This window comes from Betta splendens, chromosome 22 (genome assembly GCF_900634795.4).
Source record: "Betta splendens chromosome 22, fBetSpl5.4, whole genome shotgun sequence".
Taxonomy (NCBI): domain Eukaryota; kingdom Metazoa; phylum Chordata; class Actinopteri; order Anabantiformes; family Osphronemidae; genus Betta; species Betta splendens.
Genome location: NC_040900.2, coordinates 3,597,482 through 3,617,214, shown reverse-complemented (window position 1 = coordinate 3,617,214; position 19,733 = coordinate 3,597,482). Strand labels below are relative to the sequence as shown.

The 19,733-nt window shown below is 46.8% G+C and overlaps 1 protein-coding gene across 2 annotated transcripts in view; it reads left to right on the top strand.

The window, feature by feature from the left end:
* The first annotated feature begins 4,917 nt into the window (after positions 1-4,917).
* ltk (leukocyte receptor tyrosine kinase) overlaps positions 4,918-19,733 on the top strand; it is a 26,254-nt gene continuing 11,438 nt past the window's right edge. Inside the window, exons 1-11 of one of the 2 annotated variants that reach the window (XM_041069072.2) lie at positions 4,918-5,199; positions 13,639-13,731; positions 14,702-14,851; positions 15,040-15,271; positions 16,501-16,640; positions 17,749-17,892; positions 18,132-18,232; positions 18,313-18,473; positions 18,561-18,655; positions 19,155-19,226; positions 19,501-19,675. In XM_041069072.2, coding sequence (XP_040925006.1) covers positions 5,148-5,199; positions 13,639-13,731; positions 14,702-14,851; positions 15,040-15,271; positions 16,501-16,640; positions 17,749-17,892; positions 18,132-18,232; positions 18,313-18,473; positions 18,561-18,655; positions 19,155-19,226; positions 19,501-19,675 — 1,415 coding nt within the window. In that variant the 5' untranslated portion in view covers positions 4,918-5,147. The remainder of the gene's footprint in view (positions 5,200-13,638; positions 13,732-14,701; positions 14,852-15,039; positions 15,272-16,500; positions 16,641-17,748; positions 17,893-18,131; positions 18,233-18,312; positions 18,474-18,560; positions 18,656-19,154; positions 19,227-19,500; positions 19,676-19,733) is intronic. The other variant, XM_029138885.3, reaches the window with a different exon arrangement.

Below are 19,733 nucleotides of genomic sequence, written 5' to 3'. Positions count from 1 at the left end.
TGAGGGAAGCTCTCAGTCACACTGCAGCCTTGAGCTTGTAACGTTGTGATGATTCTGTAGTTTCTGGTTTAGGCACAGAGTTCAGCTAAATGCTAACGTGCTAACGTGCTAACGTGCTCGTCTCCTACAATGAGTACATTTCCCTCCTGTGATGAAGCAGGCTTGTAAAGCACCGCCGCGGTGGGGAGCGAACCCGGGGGCTTCAGAGGCAGCGAAGCGCCTGCACGGCTCCCCATCGACGCTTTAATGGGGCTGTTTGTTGCAAATTGCAGCGGCTCCAGCAGGTCAGCGGGCTTATTTGACCTGCTCTTAATTATGCCAATTACGCCGAAGGCTGACAGTGGAGAGAAGCTGGTTTTCTATTGAGCAGTGCCCGTTCGGGACAAACACAAGGTTGCGGAAAATACAGCAGCGAGTGTGTTTGGAACCTGCCTCTACAGCTGCGCCTGCAAATGGTTGACCCAGTAAATCTCTCTGTCTCATTTCATGTCATCAGAATAATTTTATTACCTTGAATTATGGGTGAGGTTAACCTGATTCCACTGATACCACACAGGATCACAAAATATACACTTTCCTTTTAATGCCTCACCTGTTATTCATATATTGGTTTTATCGGAGGGTTCTGAAACAAATGTGTAAATTTAAAACAACTCTAAATGGCTGTTAATTAACGCGTCCCCTCTCAGATCTGTGCCAGAAGCAGCGGGAGGAGGCGGCTCCTCCAGTGAGCATTAGCAAAGCACTCGAGTTACGCCTGCGTCACATCTATCGCCGGCCTCGTCATTCTGCCTCCTAATCTCGCAGACGCGGTCGCCCACCGGTCCGATGCCCGCTCCACGTGGCTCCGAGCCCAAAGCGGAGCCGGATAATTACCCGCGGCCCTGTTTGTCCATGCTCTCTGCTGCAGGTGAGAGTCTCAGGTGGATTGCGAGGCCTTGACTTTTAGCGATCCGTGTGTTGGTATCAGAGCGAACACTGCTTTTTATTTCACCGAGAAACCGTAGGATCGTTCGAATTCACTCAGGCAGGATTCAAACCGCTCCGCTTTGGAGACATCTGCGCTTTTAGTGCTACAACAAATTCAAGTGTCTCACAAAACCCACAAATCATCACGCTCCTCAGCTCGTTTGGCGACGGAGCATAAAAAGTGTCCAACGCTCGACAATAGTCATAATTCATTTGCGCAGAATCACATAAACTTGATAAGCATAAATTAAAGGCACTGGAGGCCCTTGGAGGGAGAGGAGCTTGCTGGGTTGAGCGTTGTCGCCGGACGGGTGTGGTTAGAACACATCAAGCTCCGGTTCAAACTAGATGAAGAACCAACGTTACCCGACGTTCACATTATACATTCCCTCTCTCACCTGTTTTTCCTCCCTTTGCTCGGATGCTGAGGCATAAGAATGGGACTGGTGCCGATGTTCCCGACATGCCGGGGTTAAACTCGGGGCAGCTGCTTCTCCTCCTCCTCGTGTTCCCATCGTCTCTTTGTCTCCGCTCCGCTCCAGGTTTTATCACAGAGCATCACCTCGTTCATAGTCAGCGGCGTTTCCAACGGTTTTATCAGGAGTTTGGTGTTTTGATTAAATCCACTAAGATATATGTGGTTCTCGTGCCAAGATCACCTGGACAGGCACCAGAGCTCCAAACTGTACACACACCCGCTGTTCAGAATCAGCTGGGCTTCATCTAAAGAGCAAAGAAGATCAGTAAATCAGACTGTGCTTAAGACATAATAAAATGGGCCCTGATAAGAATTTTAAACCCCACTGATGAAGGCGCTGAATACAGAGGAGACACATTCTGACGGACGCAGAATGAATCACATTTATTAGATTAGACATCAAGAGCAGGTTGTTTCCTGCCGACTCGGGGGTAAACAACACAAACAACACACTCGCTGCTGCATGACAACCACTGTCAGGCCTTTGTCAGCTACTAAAAGTCAACAGAGAAGGATTCGGGTTTGTTCGCAATTTAGCAAAGATTCAAAGGGATTAAGATTTATGCTGTAAGTAAATAAGAAACACATGAACGACTAAAACAGACAGTTCCTATTATTCCCTCTGTTTTCTTTGCATGGACTTCTAACAGAAGACTGTATAAAGGTTTAAATGGGATAAAACTAAAGTAATACATGAGCAGATTTGCACAATAATGACTCATGACAATGTTGAACTTTTCACACTTTTCTGCTGCAACTGTGTTCATTTCAAATTAGCAGTTGCACAAATGTTATTGAATGCAGAATAAACAGCATGAATATTAGATGTTTGCTTCGTTGTGTATGCGTACGCAGTATTTAAAGCAGGTCAGATGCTTTGTATTCTAACTTCACTTCAAGCCACGTTTAATTAGCCACACGCGCCGCAGCTTGGATTTGATTTGGCTCCAGACTTGTATGTAAATGTACTGACGTGTCCTTGAGCAACGCGTCAACACCCCCCCCATCACCACCAGCAGCTCCACAAAACTTGTAACTGACCCAGTTTCCGAACACAACGCAGTATAAATGAAATGACACATGCTGATACAGGAATTTAAGAGGAGTAAACAAAAATGTGTTCTAATCAGGGTGTTTGGTTTTTGTGTGAGAATTTAGCCCTGAGTTTGGACCTGTGCTACAAACAAAGCTAATTACTGTAACGAGAAAAACGTGAAATGTCATAGTTGTTGAAGCAAATCAGGTGTGAATCAACAAAGTGTTTACAGCCGTAAGATTTTAAATCTTATTTAAGAAGAAGAAGAATTTATATAGTAAAGTTTGGGGTTGAAGACTTTAAAGAGTTCATTTTAATTAGAGCTTTAAAGGGTTTTAGAGACCTCAGGGATTTTATGTTAGCAAATGCCTCATTGCTGCCAGATGGATCATGCTTTCCTAATAAAAAGAAATTGTTTAATTTAGGCTTGATAGTTTCATTTCTCTACTGCGATCGCAGCCTCCTCCCTGAAGCAGACAGCCGTCGTGTCACCTGAGACGGAGCCTCAGTTCTGCAGGTGATGCAAAGTAATGAGGTTCCTCTAACCGAATTACACGATTCAATGTGAGATCATGCTAAAAAAGACGCTTCACGTAGTCAAGCACAGGTCAGAGGACGGCGGCTACAGCAGGTGGATGGATTCAAACAGACGATGGAAGGGGACGAGAGAGTTCAAAGGTCACCCTGAAATCCAGACGACTCCTCGGGAGATGATGAAGCAGCACAGAGACCTCAGAGACGGAGCATCCGACACCAGGAGACATGAAATGCTGTGTACAGTAACAGCTGCCAGAGCTGAGCGGAGCTGGATAATGGAACCCTGTACATGTGTTTGTGATATCTGGTGCATTCCATCTGCTTCCATGATGGAGTATTATGGTCTGGGTGGCTCAGCGGTGCAGTGGTTAGCACTGTCGCCTCACAGCTGGAGGGGACGGGCACAAATACTGTCACTCTCCTCCCACTCCCACCTACACACACACGCACACGCACACACACACACACACACACACACACACACACACACACACACACACACACACACACACACACACACACGTTGGTCACTTATATCCAATTTGAATCGACGGGATGCCGTTTTAAATGTGTTATTTATTCACATCGACATCCTGTATAATTGTGTCTTTGACAGCGCGGCGTCCTTTTTCTCTAAATATAGCTGTGAAATGAGCCCTTCTGGCGTAAGAAGAGCAGGTTCAAATGCAAACTTGTTCTCAACTGACTTCCTGTGCGTCCATAGAGTCTCTTGTGTTTCATCGGACTCTTCTTGGCTGAAAGCCACGCTTTCAGAGACCTTTCTACAGGATGAGGAAGGTGAACGTCTGCAGCCTGATCACCACAGCATGAAAAAAAACTGGAGGATGCTGCTGAACTCCTCCTTCTGTCGCGCGTCTCCCCTCATTCACAGGAACACACTAAATTATTTAAAACATCCTTTCAGTCATTTATTTTGCTGCATTGGACAATCTACAAAGCTGAAACCCCCCCACCCAAAAAAGGTGCACGGTAACAATCTGCCACCTGGGAGGCGAGGGTGTCTCTGGTTCCTGGTATAAAAATGAGCGCGTGAGTCACCGGAGCACACGCTGTAATTACGGACGCTCTACCTTCTGTGCATTTCCTGTGTTTATCATTCCACGTGGATGCCGCATTTGTCGCAAATTCTGATTAGTGATTCCGCAGCACATTTCTGTAGAAGGCGATGATAATGATGTGTTCGGATGAGCCAAAATAGCACCTGTGGTCCGTTCTGTGAGGAAAGCTCCGGTCCCACGCGCTCTCGGGGGTTCTCCGTGCACGGCCCGCGTTCGTCGCCGCGATCACAAACACGTAGAACAACCTTGAAAGGAGAAATTATTATTCTCCTCAGACCTTTATGTTGTGCTATACTGAAGCCATTTTCCTCTTCGGCTCTGAAGTGTGAAAATATTTTTTCCTCTTCAATTGTCTGTGAAGGATGTGTTTACAGAGACAAAGCTGCTCTTGGGAGAGCTGATGAAATAGTTTGTGTGCCTGAAGAACACAAACTTTGTGTCAATACGAAGCAGCGATAAACTAAACTCTGTGAGAAAGGATGAAACTATTAGGAACACAGAGGGTCGACCATGTTTTTAAATGTAAATGTCCCAGAAACGATGCCAGTTCAGTTGTGTTGACTGGTTTGGGGTCCGGTTGCTTCCTCCGTCCTGCGCCCCTGGAACTCCTCCAGGTGACGTCACCTGAAAAGCCGGGAAAAAGGAAACAGGGTGATATTCGCCTCAACGCCTCTGGACAAGCGGGAGAGGAGATAAACGTCATCTGGCCATCAGGTACGGTGAAGCCTGCAGAAAACTCAGCGCGAGCCCAAAAGGAGGAGAGAGAGGGGGGGGTAGAGAGAGAGAGGGAGGGGGTGAGGGGGGAGTGGGAGTGTCGCGAGGAGCCGCAGCAGCATCAGCATCACCGCAACTTGGAGAAACAACTCCACTGTCCGGAGGGGAGCACGCGACTCTGTGCGTACGGGCGCGCGCGCGCGTGTGTGTCTCTGTTTCCCTGCACCTCGCGAGCCCCAGCGTGACTCTCTCCCCGGCGGATTCATGAGGACCTAAAGGTGCCTGAGAGGTGCACGGAGTGTCTGCGCGGAGCTGCGCCGGAAGGGGGGACGCCATGGATTATGTAAAAAGCCCCAACGCTCGTCTCTCCATCGTCATTTTGATAAGTAAGTTCACTCAGCTGCACTTTTATCGCCTATCAGCTCTCTTTGCGCACGTTACTTTCTATATGTGTTCCAAATCAACCACCCTCCGCTGCTCCGCGTTGTCAGTTTGCCTCGTGTTTGCTTGTTGTTTGGGGTTTTTTTGGATTCACCTCTCAGCGTCTTCCCTCGTCTCGCGTGCACGCGCACAGGCGCCAAAAGGTGTGTTCACGTGCACCTTTTAGGCACACGCGGGAATTTGATTAAGGCTCGTTGACGCCGTAGTGTGAGGGCTGTGGACTTGGCAGCACGCGGGCCCTGCGTCTGCCTGATAACAGTAAGTGGGTTCGCTGTCACACAATCATATTTACTGTTAGAGAGTCAATACACTGTAAGTCAAACCGGAAATGACCACGCTGGAAGGAATAAAAGAGTAAAATCAAGGAAGAGGCACTTTTAAAATGTTGAATCCATGTGTTCAGTTTTCTCTTTTGACACTGACTCCGATTGATTATTTGGTGAGTTTAGTTGCAGTTATTTGTGCTTATTTGGTTGAGTTTGTCATTAGGAGCAGTTGCTGTGTTACTGTGATTTTAGTTGTTTTTAAATGTTCCCCTGCTTCACATTGGTTAAAGTCTGTTTGCTCTATTTCATGCCAGTGCCTGTTTTTGTGTCAGTGTTTTTTTAAAATAAATTTGTGTATAATTCATCCTTGCGCTGGCTTTTCCCACTGCCATGGAAGCATACGCTCCTCTTAGATCTGCCGTAAATAATTCCAACCCGCTCATTGAAGCCAGGGGAGGTGGCTTTTCTGGCCCGGCTCCTCTGGCTCCGCTGCGACGACCGGCCCGGTGCCTCTCACTGCAGTCAGTGGAGGGACAGAACCCAACCGGATCCACGCCCCAGTGAAAGGAATCAGCCTTTACTGAGCTGAGAACTAATCTCGAGTGGCTGATATGTGGCTGCACTCGTTGCTGAAGGAAACGATGACGCGAGTTTGAGTTTTTTTTCTTGAAGGCGTCCGGTGCCGTTGGGTCCCAGTCTCACATACTGTACTGTACATCGCTGCTGGAGCAGCTCAGCAGGTCCGTTCTCCCCTCTGGCTCCACTGTCGCTCTGCCAAATGCCAAGGTGCATCCTTTTAAATGGCAAAGAGGAGTCGTGGAGTCCAGGCACCAGGCTTCACACTCTGTATCACAGTCGCCTCACAGAACCATGGTGCTGTGCATCAGGGGTGGTTCTGATCACATCCCGCTCTGTTTGTTTGCACCTGTTGGTTCCGGTGCATCTCTATGAGGAAACTGAGAGATTATTGTTGTTGATCTGCAGCTTCCTCAACGTTTTCTTGCCTGTTCCCGTCCTCCCTCCTTGTCACACTGCAGTGGCCTATTTACACATCCTGGGGTCCATTTGGGTTGAGTTCAGTGCTGCCTCCTGCTAAAACTAGTGTGCCGACGTGTCTGCACACGCTCGTTTCAGCAAAAAACCTGGTTTCCAGTTTCCCGTTAGGAAATCCCTTTGCTCCAGACAGAGCACGTACGCCGGGTTCATCCTTCATCCTATTTTTCCCTGCATCGTTTCTAACTCTCTACATGGTCGATCTCTGTCTAGCGCTTTTGGCACCGCAGAGAAATAGGACAGCGTCTGTCGCAGGCAAAGAAGGTGGTGTTTTGTGCGAGTGCGGAGGTGCTCGAGGTGCAGAGTGTGATGACGCATCCGCAGCCTGAGAGCTGAGCGGGAGCGAAAGCTGAGCCCGCGGGTCGGAGCGACGGCCTGGAGGTGTCACGTTCAGGGGCAGAACCGGACAAACGGGCCGAGGTTCTCCTCACCCGAACCAGCACCAGAGACCACTCTAGATAAACTGAGACGAGAAGCTGAAATTCTTTGGCAGACGTCAAAAGTACATTTTTTAGAAATGGAAATGGTCACATTTCTCCATATGACGCCTTTAGCGAAGAATGTACAGTAACAGCAACATCTGGTCCAGCTGAAACCCGCTACAGGGATGCTGTTCATGAATAAACCTGAAAAAGACATGAAACATTTCATACACACTTGAATGACAGTTGGAGGAGACGCAGGGAGGTGGAAGATGATACGTTCAGTGTGTAACTACTCCTCAAACAGACCCGCGTTTTGCTAGAAGCAAGCATTTCAATCCACTTCATTGTGTTTTCACTCTCTCCATCTTGCAGCAAACATCGCTCAGCACAGTCAAATAGAGTTAGGCTTAATTCACCGGGCCACTCAGGTCCACCAAAGCAGCAGTGAGTCACACACACGGCGGCGCTGGTTCAGGTCGGTCGGAGCGGTGACGCTCTGCCTTAATTTGTGCTTCGGTGCTGAACTGAAAGAGTGTGTGTGTGAGTGTGTGTGTGTGTGTGTGTGTGTGTGTGTGTGTGTGTGTGTGTGGTTGAGGCACGTGCACATGTGAGGCGCGTGCACGCTCGTCTCCTGCTGCTCTTTGATCTCGGTAGAGGAAGGTCAGCTCGGCAGCTCGTTGAAGCTGAGTGGGAGTCGGACTTGTGGCCAGAGATGAGAAGGGATGCTTGAGTCCCTTTGGACCTCATGATGTTATCCAGGCTGATGGGAGCTGGCCTCAGTAAAAGGCTCTGAAGGGCTGAGTTAATACAGTGACCTGCTTTGTTTTTTGTGACAGCTCCTATACATCAAGCATCTTTTGTGCTTATTCTGATCAGCACAACACTGACTCATAACGTGATGGTGAGCAGACACAGAGTTTGTTCTAACTTGGCGTCACAAAGTTTGCTCACATTCCTTTGAACTTATTTGGTCTCCACCAACTGCTTACAGAGTAAGAAATCTGTCTCTTTAGCTGCCAAACGACGTCTTCCTCAGACTTCTAGTCTTCTGATCCCAAATTGTCGCCATATGACAGATTCTTATCATCGGGAGGCTTCATAAATGATATCAGTTCACTAACAGCTAACTGACCTGACGTGACATGAACGGGACTGGATGCAAATATTTGGATATTCTTATTTTACTGAATGCTACGTTGGGTTTGCCTCAGCTCCTTCCTTCCACTTCATGTCTCCAGTTTTAAATACTAAAGCCTTCAGTGGCGAGACAAGACTTTGAAGTGAAACGTGACCGATCCGGAGCTGAATGGCACAGTGTGAGGCCGCTCCACCACAGTGGCACGACCAGCACCAACACACAGGGTCGCGACACACAGACCTGCTCATCACTTTGTGTTTGTGAGCTCATGTCTTCTTTGAATTAAAGCTTGTGCATCATTGCAGGAGCTTGGCTTGTTGTGATTATATACTCTTATATACTCTAAGTCACCTGGATGTTTTTATTATCTCACATGCTGTTTATTTTTTTCATCATCACGTCTGTCTGATAGAAAACAGGGACAGATAAGCATCAGACTGAGGCAGAAGAAACTGATCCTGGTACGATATAATAGATAACTGAGGCCAAGCTGCAAGCAATTAAATCTTAAATTGAGTTATGGGACTTAATTTTTTGGAAATACCAAGAGCCTGATTGAGTGCACATGAATGGGTCGTCAGCAGGTGGACGAGGAGAAACCTCAGAAAACAGTTGCCATGGGCCGTTGATCCACCTCGTATCAAAGCTTCAGATGATGCTGATGCTTCTCTGTAATGAATGAACCTTTTGGCCGTAATGTACTCAGCTGATGGATTGGATGGATTCAAACTGAGGCTTGGCACATTCCTCTGCTGAAGCGAACGCAATTCGTCTTCATAATAACTGAGCCGAGTGTGAATTAATGAGTTGTGTAGTTTACATGTATGACACATATATATGTGTGATACAGGTGCTATTTATTTGTATAAATATGAAATATAAACTGTTGTGCAAACACTTTTTTTATGTTTCCTCTTATTTTTATTCGGTGTCTCTTTGTTGCGGACGCTGGATGAGTGTGAACCAGAATTCTCAGCAGAATCGATGAGTGTTGAGTTTTTTGTCTCAGAACAAAGCAGCGCTTTAAGCGCGTTGTAACGTAACAAAGCCACTTGTTGTTTTTTGTTTGAGCCGTGAATAGTGTAACTTCAATTTCAATCATGTTTCTGGATTTGATTCAGTACAAGGTGAGATTGACCCCCCGCTCGTCTCTTTTTGTTCATTCATGATGATGTTCTCTTTTGTATAATGGAAATTATTTGATTGTGAGTTTTAGTTTTGTCTTTGTGTTTTACTAGACTTTTTCACTGCTGACTAAAATAAATAATGGTAAAGGTTTGCTGAGCTTCCTGCAGTGACTGTTGGAGGTTAGACATAAACAAACGCTCTAGAATTTATTAGCAGAAACTGCTGTCCTTCATTTCCTAGAAGGTATGAATTGATTCAGCATTTGTTCCCAGGATGCACACAATGATAAATGATTATTACTTTATTTCTGTTTGTATTAAACCTTTGAGAACAACTTAAAGTCCTTGACAGACTGTTTAGTCTTCCTCCATGTGTCTTTTAGTTTTACCTGAGGTAGAATTAAAGACAAGTCGACTCATGGTTAGGAGTAACAGCGGTTCGTACACATGGTTTCCACATGTAGTTCCATGTGTGCATCTGGAGCCTAAACGTCTGTATAATTGTTGGCTTCCACTGGACGGTTCTGCAGAGCTTAACATTCACCAGCAACGTGTTTATGATATAGTCATCCGGTTTAGTTGGATAGTTTATGACAAATAAACCCTGAACTGAAATCATTAGAATAATGTTTTTATTGAAGCAACTTTCTTTCTTTCTACTTCTGGCATCAACAAAAACAAACTGTGTTTCTGAGGGTCTAAGCCCAGTGAGGCCGATGTCATTCATCTGAATTTGAAAAGGAGCCTGTGAAATGTTATTTTACTTTTAATGTTACTTTGCACACAGTGCTCCTCATCAGTTAACTGGTATAAATATGAATCTGTTCCAAAACACTTTGCAGCCTCAGAGTCTTGTAGAATAAGTTCTTCATAGTTATTTCTTCTAGGATGTAAAGTGTCTCATCACCTCACAGCTGGACAGACGAAGCTCAACCCGTTACATGTCGAGGTTTCCTGTGCTTCTGTTATGGAGACAGATGAAAACTGAATCCTATTTTTCCAGATTGTCACTTTAAGTTAAAGTAAGAAACAGACAATACATTGTTACAATCCCTCCTGCTCTCTTCTGATTGGTCAGTCCAGACCACTGTCGTTTTCCAGCTTCGTACATACAGTAAGGTAAATACTTCTTTTTGAATTTAATAAATGAAATGGATGTGGATTAAAGGGATAATGGATTTAAAGAAGGTTAAACTGCATTGGTCCCAGTCATTCATGGTTTTCCTGTTCCAGTAGTTCTGAACAAGCTCTCGCTCCTATAGACAGAAGATGGAAAAACATCACGTATTTTAAATTACATGACATCTTCTTCACTTTGTGCCGAGCTGCGTCATTTCTCTGACTCTCTGACTTTTTTCTAGCTGTCACTGTGAGAGCTTTCTGTGGAGATGAGGCTAATGAGACCCCCCCCCCCCCTTATTCTCTTCCTGCTGCCAAAGGATGTCTTGGACATCCTACTTCATTTGTATTTAACAAGATCCATGTGCACTATAGTACAAGCCGTGCACAGATGACGCTTGTGTCTTAGGAAAATTCAATACTTTTTGGCAGAATGGTGAGTTTGAAGTCAGATGCGACCTTGTGTCTGTCTGGTGAGTTTGTAGTTGCAGCTGTTTAGCTTAAAGACACAAATCAGGGAGCTAGGTGTTGCTGTAGCATAACAGTGTTTAACACAGACCAAACACAGTAAAGCTTTGCTCGTTGGGAGATGCACCAGCTGAGGGAGGAGGGTCATGAAAGCGTTGCTGTTCCTTTCCTGTTCTTTACTGTGACCACAGTCGTTCCTTATTAACCCGACCACATGATCGCAGGAACGACGCCTTAACCTGAACAAAGCAGTGGCTTTAACCCGTGAGCCACCGTCAACCCGGTTGTTTTTCTCATGTTCTTGTCCTTAGACGTAATCAAACCACAGCCAGAACGCTGGCTCGTCATAGAAGGTTAAGAACACGGAATAGATTGGAAGCCAAATGTCATCCTTCCACTTCTGGAAGTATTTTTTTAAAGGGCAGAGTTGTGTTGTTTTTGTGGGTCTCGATGCAGCTGTAAAGCTCACAATTTACTTCTAATAACATCAGGATAGTTCACATTCTTGTGCTACGCTACAGTGTGTGTATTGCACTTCCTCCGTGTGTGTGTGTGTGTGTGTGTGTGTGTGTGTGTGTGTGTGTGTGTGTGTGTGTGTGTGTGTGTGTGTGTGTGTGTGTGTGTGTGTGTGTGTGTGTGTGCTACAAGAATGCGAGTGGCCCACTGTCGTACGTCAGCGAGCGCGGGTCAGAGCTTTCCTGTGCGCAGGGAAGCAGCCAGGCCCGATGCCACACACGTACCGGGCCGTGATGAGCTCTGTGCTTTGGGAATATTCTAACCAGATGCTGCTACAAGGCCCACAGACTCGGCGGCGTCTCCAGATGGTTCTCCCGGTACTTCGTAGCAGTCACACAAATAAGGACAGACAAAACAACCAAATCACAAACTGTTACCTGCATGTGATGCATGAGTACAGGACTGCAGCCTCCTTAAAGTTGGGATTTCTTATATTAGACCTGTATTCGCTGTTTTCCAATCTTCATGGTTTTTCATGGTAAATCAGCTCCTCCTGGTCTCAGAGTTTACATTGTTTAGTTGTCATCTTCTCCTAAAACCTGTCGAACCTGAAGCATCTTGTAATGAGTCAACGTTCTGTGTTTTAACTGTATTGTTCCGTGTATAAATCCTGTGACCAACACAGCAGCAGCCTCGTTCTTACTGGGCTTCGCTGAAACCAACCTGTGGATGAGTCACTGCTTAGAGAACGGCTCCACACCTCTCATGTGCTCCACTAACAGTACGCGGCTCACACCTCATCTTTTGCGTCTGAGCTGGAAGCGGCCTTCCATCAGCTCATTGACTTTATGTCTCTGATACCGCAGCCGCTTACGTTTGGATGCGATGCTCATACGACGCTGAGAATATTAACGCGTGTTCATTACATATTTCCTGGTTGTCGTCTCACTGAAGCCTCCTCTGAGCCACCGTCTGCCCTCAAACTCAGCCTAGCGAAGGTTCTAGGTCGTGAACTTCTCTCTCAGCTGTCGTGTGTCTTTTTCTGATGATCTGGGGCTCCATGGTGGATTTGAGGGGATCAGGGAAAGATGAAACTCTGTTTAAAAGCATTGAGGAAAAAATGGCATTTTGTGTTTGCAGAGAAGTACAACGTGTGGGGAAAAATGACTTTTCTTCCATAAACTACTCTCTGATGTGGTAATTTTACGTTGTGCCTTTTTTTTCTGTCCAGTTTTTTTATTAGCACAAGAAAACATTTGGAGCTCATCAAAATATTAACTCTGAGACCTTGTAAAGATGCAGCTTTCTGGTCCTTTGACCAGACAAGCAACACAGCTATTTTGCAGGAAGCTTTGTAAACAGACCCAGACTTCGCACATTTCACCGTGGGATGAACTGAATCCTCAGGGAGCAGAGTGAAACCAATGAGGTGGTGGCAGATTGCTGTGAGGTGAGAGGAGACCGGTCGGAACTCTCAGCGGCAAAGTGGCCCGTCCTTGAGAGACCTCCATGAAATGTGATGGCTTCTCCAGCAAAGCCACAAAACCACAGCGAGCAGCAGCCTTCAGCTTCTGTCCGTCTCAAACACAGACTGGTGCCAGTCACATGTGCCGCCAGGTGCTGCGCTGCTAAATTGGAGCTCATCAGCCTCCAAAGAAAAGCCAAAAAGGTCAAAGTTCAAATTTGAGTGGGAATTCCCCCAAATCCTACTTTATGTCAATAATAGTCTGTTACTGTTTTTTTTTTGGCTGAATCAACCTCCCAATTTACAAAATATCCGCACACAAGAAAGTCTCCACGGTGGCTTTTATTCCATATAAAGAAGCAGGCTGCCATTCAGATTCATGAGCCCATCACGCTGCGTATGGCTTTTAATAAACTGTCTGTTTAATAATTGGATTTGTCGTGCTTGGCCTTGCCTTACAGGCATTAGAAGACACTGTTGAGCCTGTCCAGAAGTGGAGAGGTTGCGTTTCAGCGACCCGCTGGGACGCCGGCCTCTCTCTCGGGGCTTCATGCCACTTAGCGTGTTAAACGACGGGTCACGTGCGACGCCGTCTCCCTCTCCCTCATCCTTCAGATGCTTTATCCAAACAAGCCCGGCGGTTGTTTATTGTCAGGCTGTGGTGATGCTATTTCTGGATGGAGTTTGTGATTCACGCATCGATTTATTTATTTATTCTCTCTGTCGCGTTTCATTTTCAGCGGTTGCAGCGCGCAGGAGGACGGATTAGTCCTTCACCGGCCTAATGAGCGGAGACAAACAACCATCGCCCGATACTGAGATTGTATAAAAGTGGTGTAACCGCGTTGTGTGTGTGTGTCTCCTCAGTCAGCGGCACCTGTCACGCTCTGCTGGACAGATTTCTGGAGGAGAACTTCTCAGATCAACTTCATCACATGGACATGGACGACAACAGCCAAAGTGAGAGTTGTGTGTTTCCTGATGTGCCAAGCTACACACACAAACCACTAGATATTAAATATTCCTATCACCATGTCTTACATAATTAGGATTATAATTATAATGCCTGTTTGTGCCTCAACTTAAGCAATCAGAGATCTGAGCTAATGTCTTGGAAACTAGAAAGCATAGACTGTGTGTAGTTCACATACAGCACCTTCAGATTTTACCAGAGACACTTTGAAATTTGATCTTCTAGAGACAGAAACTACTTTGACATAAATTGTAAAAATTAAAAAAGTGTAAAGCTGCAAGACACCAGGAAGCTTGACTCGCCATTGGAACCAATTTCAGATTAATTAAATTGATTTCTAGTTAATTAATGTTAGAATTACTTTTATTATTACCCTATTTCTGTTTTTTACGTTGACTGGGATTCCTATGGCCGTGTGCCACATTAATCAGACATCATGTGACGTTCCGCTCTCGCGTCACATGATGTCTCAAACGCCATCTCTCATCCTGTTTGTTCTCTATACAGACGCACAATCAGCCCGTCTGTTTGGATGCACACTCAATTGCTTAACTAAATTTGGCCAAAATTCGGGCCATGTGCCAACAAAGTGTCCGCTGTGCACGTCAGGGTCCAAGAATTTATATGTGGGCCTGACAGATAAACAGCGTTGATGTTTATTTCCCATGACCCGACCTGGTGCAAAGAAAGGAGCGAAGAATCCTGAGGACGAGACGGATGGAAGTAAAATGGAAAACTCTGATACGTCAGACCCTCGTCCTAGACTGTTTGATGAATTTGCTTCATGTTCCTGGAGTCAAATTTCTGAGTTGAAACTAAAATCTCCCTTTTATCAGTTTCCAGTCCAGACTCATAAACATTAGTTTTGGCTCCTTTTGATTGTGATTGGCAGCTGGAAAATAACTCCCACCATTTAACGAAATCCCTTCGTTAAACGCTTTTTTCCCTGTCTGGCAGTCTTCTCCTGTGATTTCGAGTCCCAGTGCCTCTGGACTTCATCAAATCACAGCGACCAAAGTGACTGGCTGCTGGTGTCACCACAGCAACCGCAAAGTGCACAGGCTGGGATGGTTCCTGCCACCGATCACTCAGTGGGAAGCTCCGACGGTAAGAGACTCGCTAAATGAGCGCTTTAGTGCACTGCTCATGCCTCCTCTATCTCTGAGTCATATTTGGAGAGTTGACATTTATTTTGAGTTGTGCTAGAATTATCTTAATGCCTGAGGTAAGTCAGAGATCTGTCCTTAAAGTTAACGCATTCTTCATAATAATTCTACTCTGCTTCATCGCACCAGGACACTTCCTCCTCCTGAGCTCCGCCCCCTCAGCTGCCGAGGCCTCTGGGAGCTGCGAGCGCCACCTGACCAGCCCGGCGTTGCCGCGGAGCAGCGGGCGCTGCGTCCTGCGGCTGGCGCTCTACGAGGCCGCGCCGGCAGCGGGGAACCTCACGCTGCAGATCAGGCCGGTCCTGTCGGGCTCAGTGCTTCGCTCCGTGGTTCCCACCAAAGCGAGGGAAGACGACCCCAGGTCGGCGAAAGGGCTCAGACCCACCTCTGAGCTCTGTTTGTGCAGTCATTCATTCATTCATTTGTTCAATCATTCATTCATTCATTGTTCAATCATTCATTTATTCATTTGTGCACTGCGTGGCTGATGCAGCACAACTCGTCCATCAAATTACTGTCAAGGAGCGTCTTTTCTGATTGGAGTGCTCATGAAGTTGAGGTTGAGCCTGTGGAGCGAATGAAAGGAGCCCTGGTTTCAATGCAATGAAAAGTGACGCAGGCCTCCAGACAGAGCAAGGGCACAGCGAGCGGCTCATTCACTGCCCGTGCATCTGTGGGGCTAAAGTTAAATTACTGGACGTTTGCTCAGCGGCCATGTTGGACACAAACGAGTAATCGGAGCCATGTGGGCATAGTACTACCCTGTGTATTGTATTATGGAACGGGGACAGGTATTTCCTATTGATCTAATGCTGAAACGCGGCCGCCTGTGGAGCAGCTAAAAGCATTCTTGTGTCTAGATGTGGACTGGAAGTGAATTTACATTATGTGCGCTGTAATTGGCCGGGACAGAGGAGGGGTGGATGGGCATACGTAATAGTTGGCTGCTCTGGCTTCGCTGGCGTTGGCGCAGTAATGGACCGAGCCATTGCATTATGAGAGCGGCACGTGTTTCATCTGTTTGTTCCCAGAACCGGCAACTCTTTCCTGAGGAAATGTGGCGTAAAGGCCCTTAAACCGTGTGAGGCCCCTGGATCACGTGCTGCTGCTTTTACTGTATATACGCGATGCACGTCCTGCTCCTCCTATCCGCTAATTGTAGCTAATTAGTAGCTCTGATGCCCACATGCTCAGTGTTTGTGCTCAGTGTTGACAGATGCTACGATGGAGAGATAATCAGTGTGACAGTAAACGATGCAGGTTTGAACACACATTCAGCTCCGATGTGACTGCGTCTTCCACATTGTTTGTTTTAAAGTCAGCTTAAATTACGAAGGCTGATAAATCCCTGCACCGTGCAGACAGCCGAGCGAGCCACGGCCCAAGGTTTACGTAATATACAGCGACATAACATTTACTGTATGAAAGCAATTTGATTCGGGAGCTCTCATGCAATGTCCCCATTTAGTATTTTCAAATTTGCAAGTCGTTTTTCAACTGTGGTCATGAGACAGGGCTTTGCTTACTTGCTCGGACAGATCAATATAGAAAGAGTATTTAAACGCGCTTCTCTGTCATTGGTGGACGCAGGGCCGGGTGGGAGGTTCTGGAGGCTGTGATTGGCCAGGTGGACCTGCCCTTCCAGGTGACCCTGCTCTACACGTCCTGTGTGGGCTCAAGTGAAGCCGCCGTGGCTCTGGACTCACTGAAGATCATGAACTGTGACTCAGGTGAGTTTGATTGATGTCAACTGACACCTTTTTATATTTATCCTCAGTCTTGCGGCGCATTATTTCCCCTGTTACATCTGTGCAATTAGACTAATTCTAAGGGTGGGAGTGTGGATGCAGTTTGACGGCATATTGGAGTTAATGTGATTGTGGGTGGAGAGTTAAGTGAAGTCCAGCACAGCAGCAGGACGTGGGGCTGTTGGCAGGCTTTAATCTATCTGCATTAGCTTTATTAAAGTCTAAATTCATGAGATCCTGTTAATCCTTTGACCAGAGGCGACAGATTATTTCTTGCCAAGGACAGCTGCACAATATATGGAATAAAAGAACTATGATACAGATACTTGAAGAATGAAGCTGTTTCTCTTCTTGGAAATTGGCACCACAATGTTTTCATCAGTTGTTGTGCTGTTGTACGTCCTGCTTTGTTTTAGTTTTACAGTTTGTGTCTTTTAATTATGTCTTTGAATTATCAAACTCCTTACAGTCTATCACTATATATGTAGTTCTTATTCTAAAATGAATATCTTCTGAAATGCCACATGAAAAATGTGTGTTTTTGGAAAATTAAGTCTTTTGTAATTGCTCCACAGTCATGGAAAAAAAAAAGGACTCTTTGTCTCTGTCCTTTGGTGCAAAGGAAAACACTTCACCGCACTATGATTCAAAAGCTTCTATTCACTGATGAAATCAATAAAGTCAGGTTGATCTGGAGCCCTTGAGCTGCGGGTTCAGTGTAACGACGGCGCATTGTTTTCATCAAGTCTCCGCTAACTTCTTTTCTGTACACGTCCTTTAAAAATACTCTTCGTGCTCTGAAAGGGTCACGCTGACATTTTATAAATGTCTCTTTTGAATCTTGCCTTGAGATCACTAAAAATGTTTTAGTCCGTGGGAGAGAGATGTGACATATTTAGTCTGTACGAACGGAAACAAGATGAGGTGGCTCATTGTAGGTCTGTACAATGGTGTCTTTATAGAATCAACCCCTTCATTTCAGTATGTCGTTTGAAATTGGTTTCATTCATTTCTATATTCTATGCCTAAAATAATTCTTTATTCTGAAACCCTGCTTGTGCAGTAACAGCTCTCTAATATTTGGGAACAGCCCCAGGTGCTGCTCCGTTCGGCTCCCACTGTTCATTTGAGGAGGACGCATGTGGATGGTCTGTGTCCGACCATTACGGGGCCTGGAGGAGGGTCGCTGGGGAAGAGCTCCCTGACAGCGAGGACGTGCTGGGTGTGACATCAGGTTAGCGCCGTCCAATCAGCACAGAACATGCACCGGCGGTAGCTACTGCTCCTCTCTATGGTGAAATACTGTGCTTTGAAAAGGAGCTGCCACAATGACACACTTCGCCTGAAACAGGCATTCCATTCATTTTTCTTTCTAGACCCAGTTTGTGATTAACACCATATGAAGTTGTGAAACATATTTGTTCATAATGATATTCCATTTAACCCTCGGACATGTGATGTTTGCTCCTCCAGGGCACTTCTTGCTCCTGCAGGTCAGGGAGGCTGATTCCCATCGAGAAGCATCCATCCGGAGCTCGTCTTTCCCTCCTCCGGTCTCTGCCGCCTCCTGCCCGGTCAGTCGGTCGCCCCCGACCACTCAGGCTTTTCCTTGGCTGTCATTGTGCTGACCTCCTGCTGCTCCTCCGTCTCTCAGATGCGTTTCTCCCTCTACCTGTCTGGGGACTTTAATGGCTCTCTGCTGGTCACCGTGGTGGAGAATGGCACCGGCGCCGCACCTTTGCTCTGGGAGAAGCGCGACGGGTGGGCGGACGACTGGGAGGACGTGTCTCTGCCGCCGGCCGAGCTCCAGCGCGGGTGAGCGGATCGGACGCTCAAGCGCTGAGGTCGATGCAGGAATGTCGCCTTTATCTAAACGGGGGCTGTTCGTCTGGGTTGTTGCAGGTTCTATGTGAAGGTGACGGCGGCGTGGACGGAGGGCTCCAATGCTGACGTAGCTCTCGATAACATTCTAATAGGAGGGTCCTGCTTCGACACAGGTGAGCGTTTGTGTAATTAGACTCCCATTCATATGATGTCTCGTAATCCTTCTATCGTCTGGGATGAATTCATTATTGAGCGTGGCTCAGACGCGGAGCTCGGCTTTGTTGCTCTGGGTTGTTTGAATGGTTTTGTTTATGAGTGATTCCTCGTGAGAGGCCCTGTGATTACAGTCCGCTGGTGTGCGGCCGCCACTCGGCACCCCGCTGGGCGAGAGCGGCTCGTTCCGAAACTCTCTCGGCAGCCAGTCGAGGGTCTTTAGATTCGCGTTAGCAAAGTCTTTCATGGTGGGAGGAAACTGTGAAGTCGTTAGTCGCTGTAGGAAACTCGACTGTTTTCAGGATCTGACAGACGACCGAGCGCTACGTTCACCTTCGTCCACAACCGTCTCCTGCTGCCTGTCATGATTCCTCCCCGATCGTCCCTCACGGGACGGTGTGATCCAGACGGATGACTGCCTCCTCTCATCGCTGCCGTTTCACCTTCCTCTCTCCTCAGATCTCGACTCTCAGCTGTCCATGGAAGATTTAGAGGAAATCTTTCGTCCCCTTCAAGAGCCTTCGACCTCAGGTGACACGCGGCTCCAGCCGTTGCCTTGGATACGTTGTGACGTTCCTATTTAATCCCCTGTTCATTTTTGCCATCTTTCATCTATTGTGTAGGCAGAATTTACATAAATGGGGCTTTATCCACCATAACAGCTGACTAAACAGCTAACTTTTAATCTATTCTAGTTTCAATGCACACACCAGGTGGTCTGTGCTATTCCTAATCCTCAGCATGTCGAGCCACATGTGTTTCTGTTGCGTTCGTGCCGTCTGAAACCTTCTCCCCGTGTGTGTAGAAGGCCCTCTGATGACGTGGCTGTTCAACTCGTGTGGCGCCAGCGGCCCCCACGGCCCCACGCAGGCCCAGTGTGACAGCACGTACCGGAACAAGAACGTCAGCGTCACTGTGGGGAAGGAAGGCCGACTGAAGGGGGTCCAGGCGTGGAGGGTACCGGCTACTGACAGATACTTGTAAGTGGTGGAAAACCTTTTGATTTCAGTATTACCACAGTATTTGTCGACAATAACA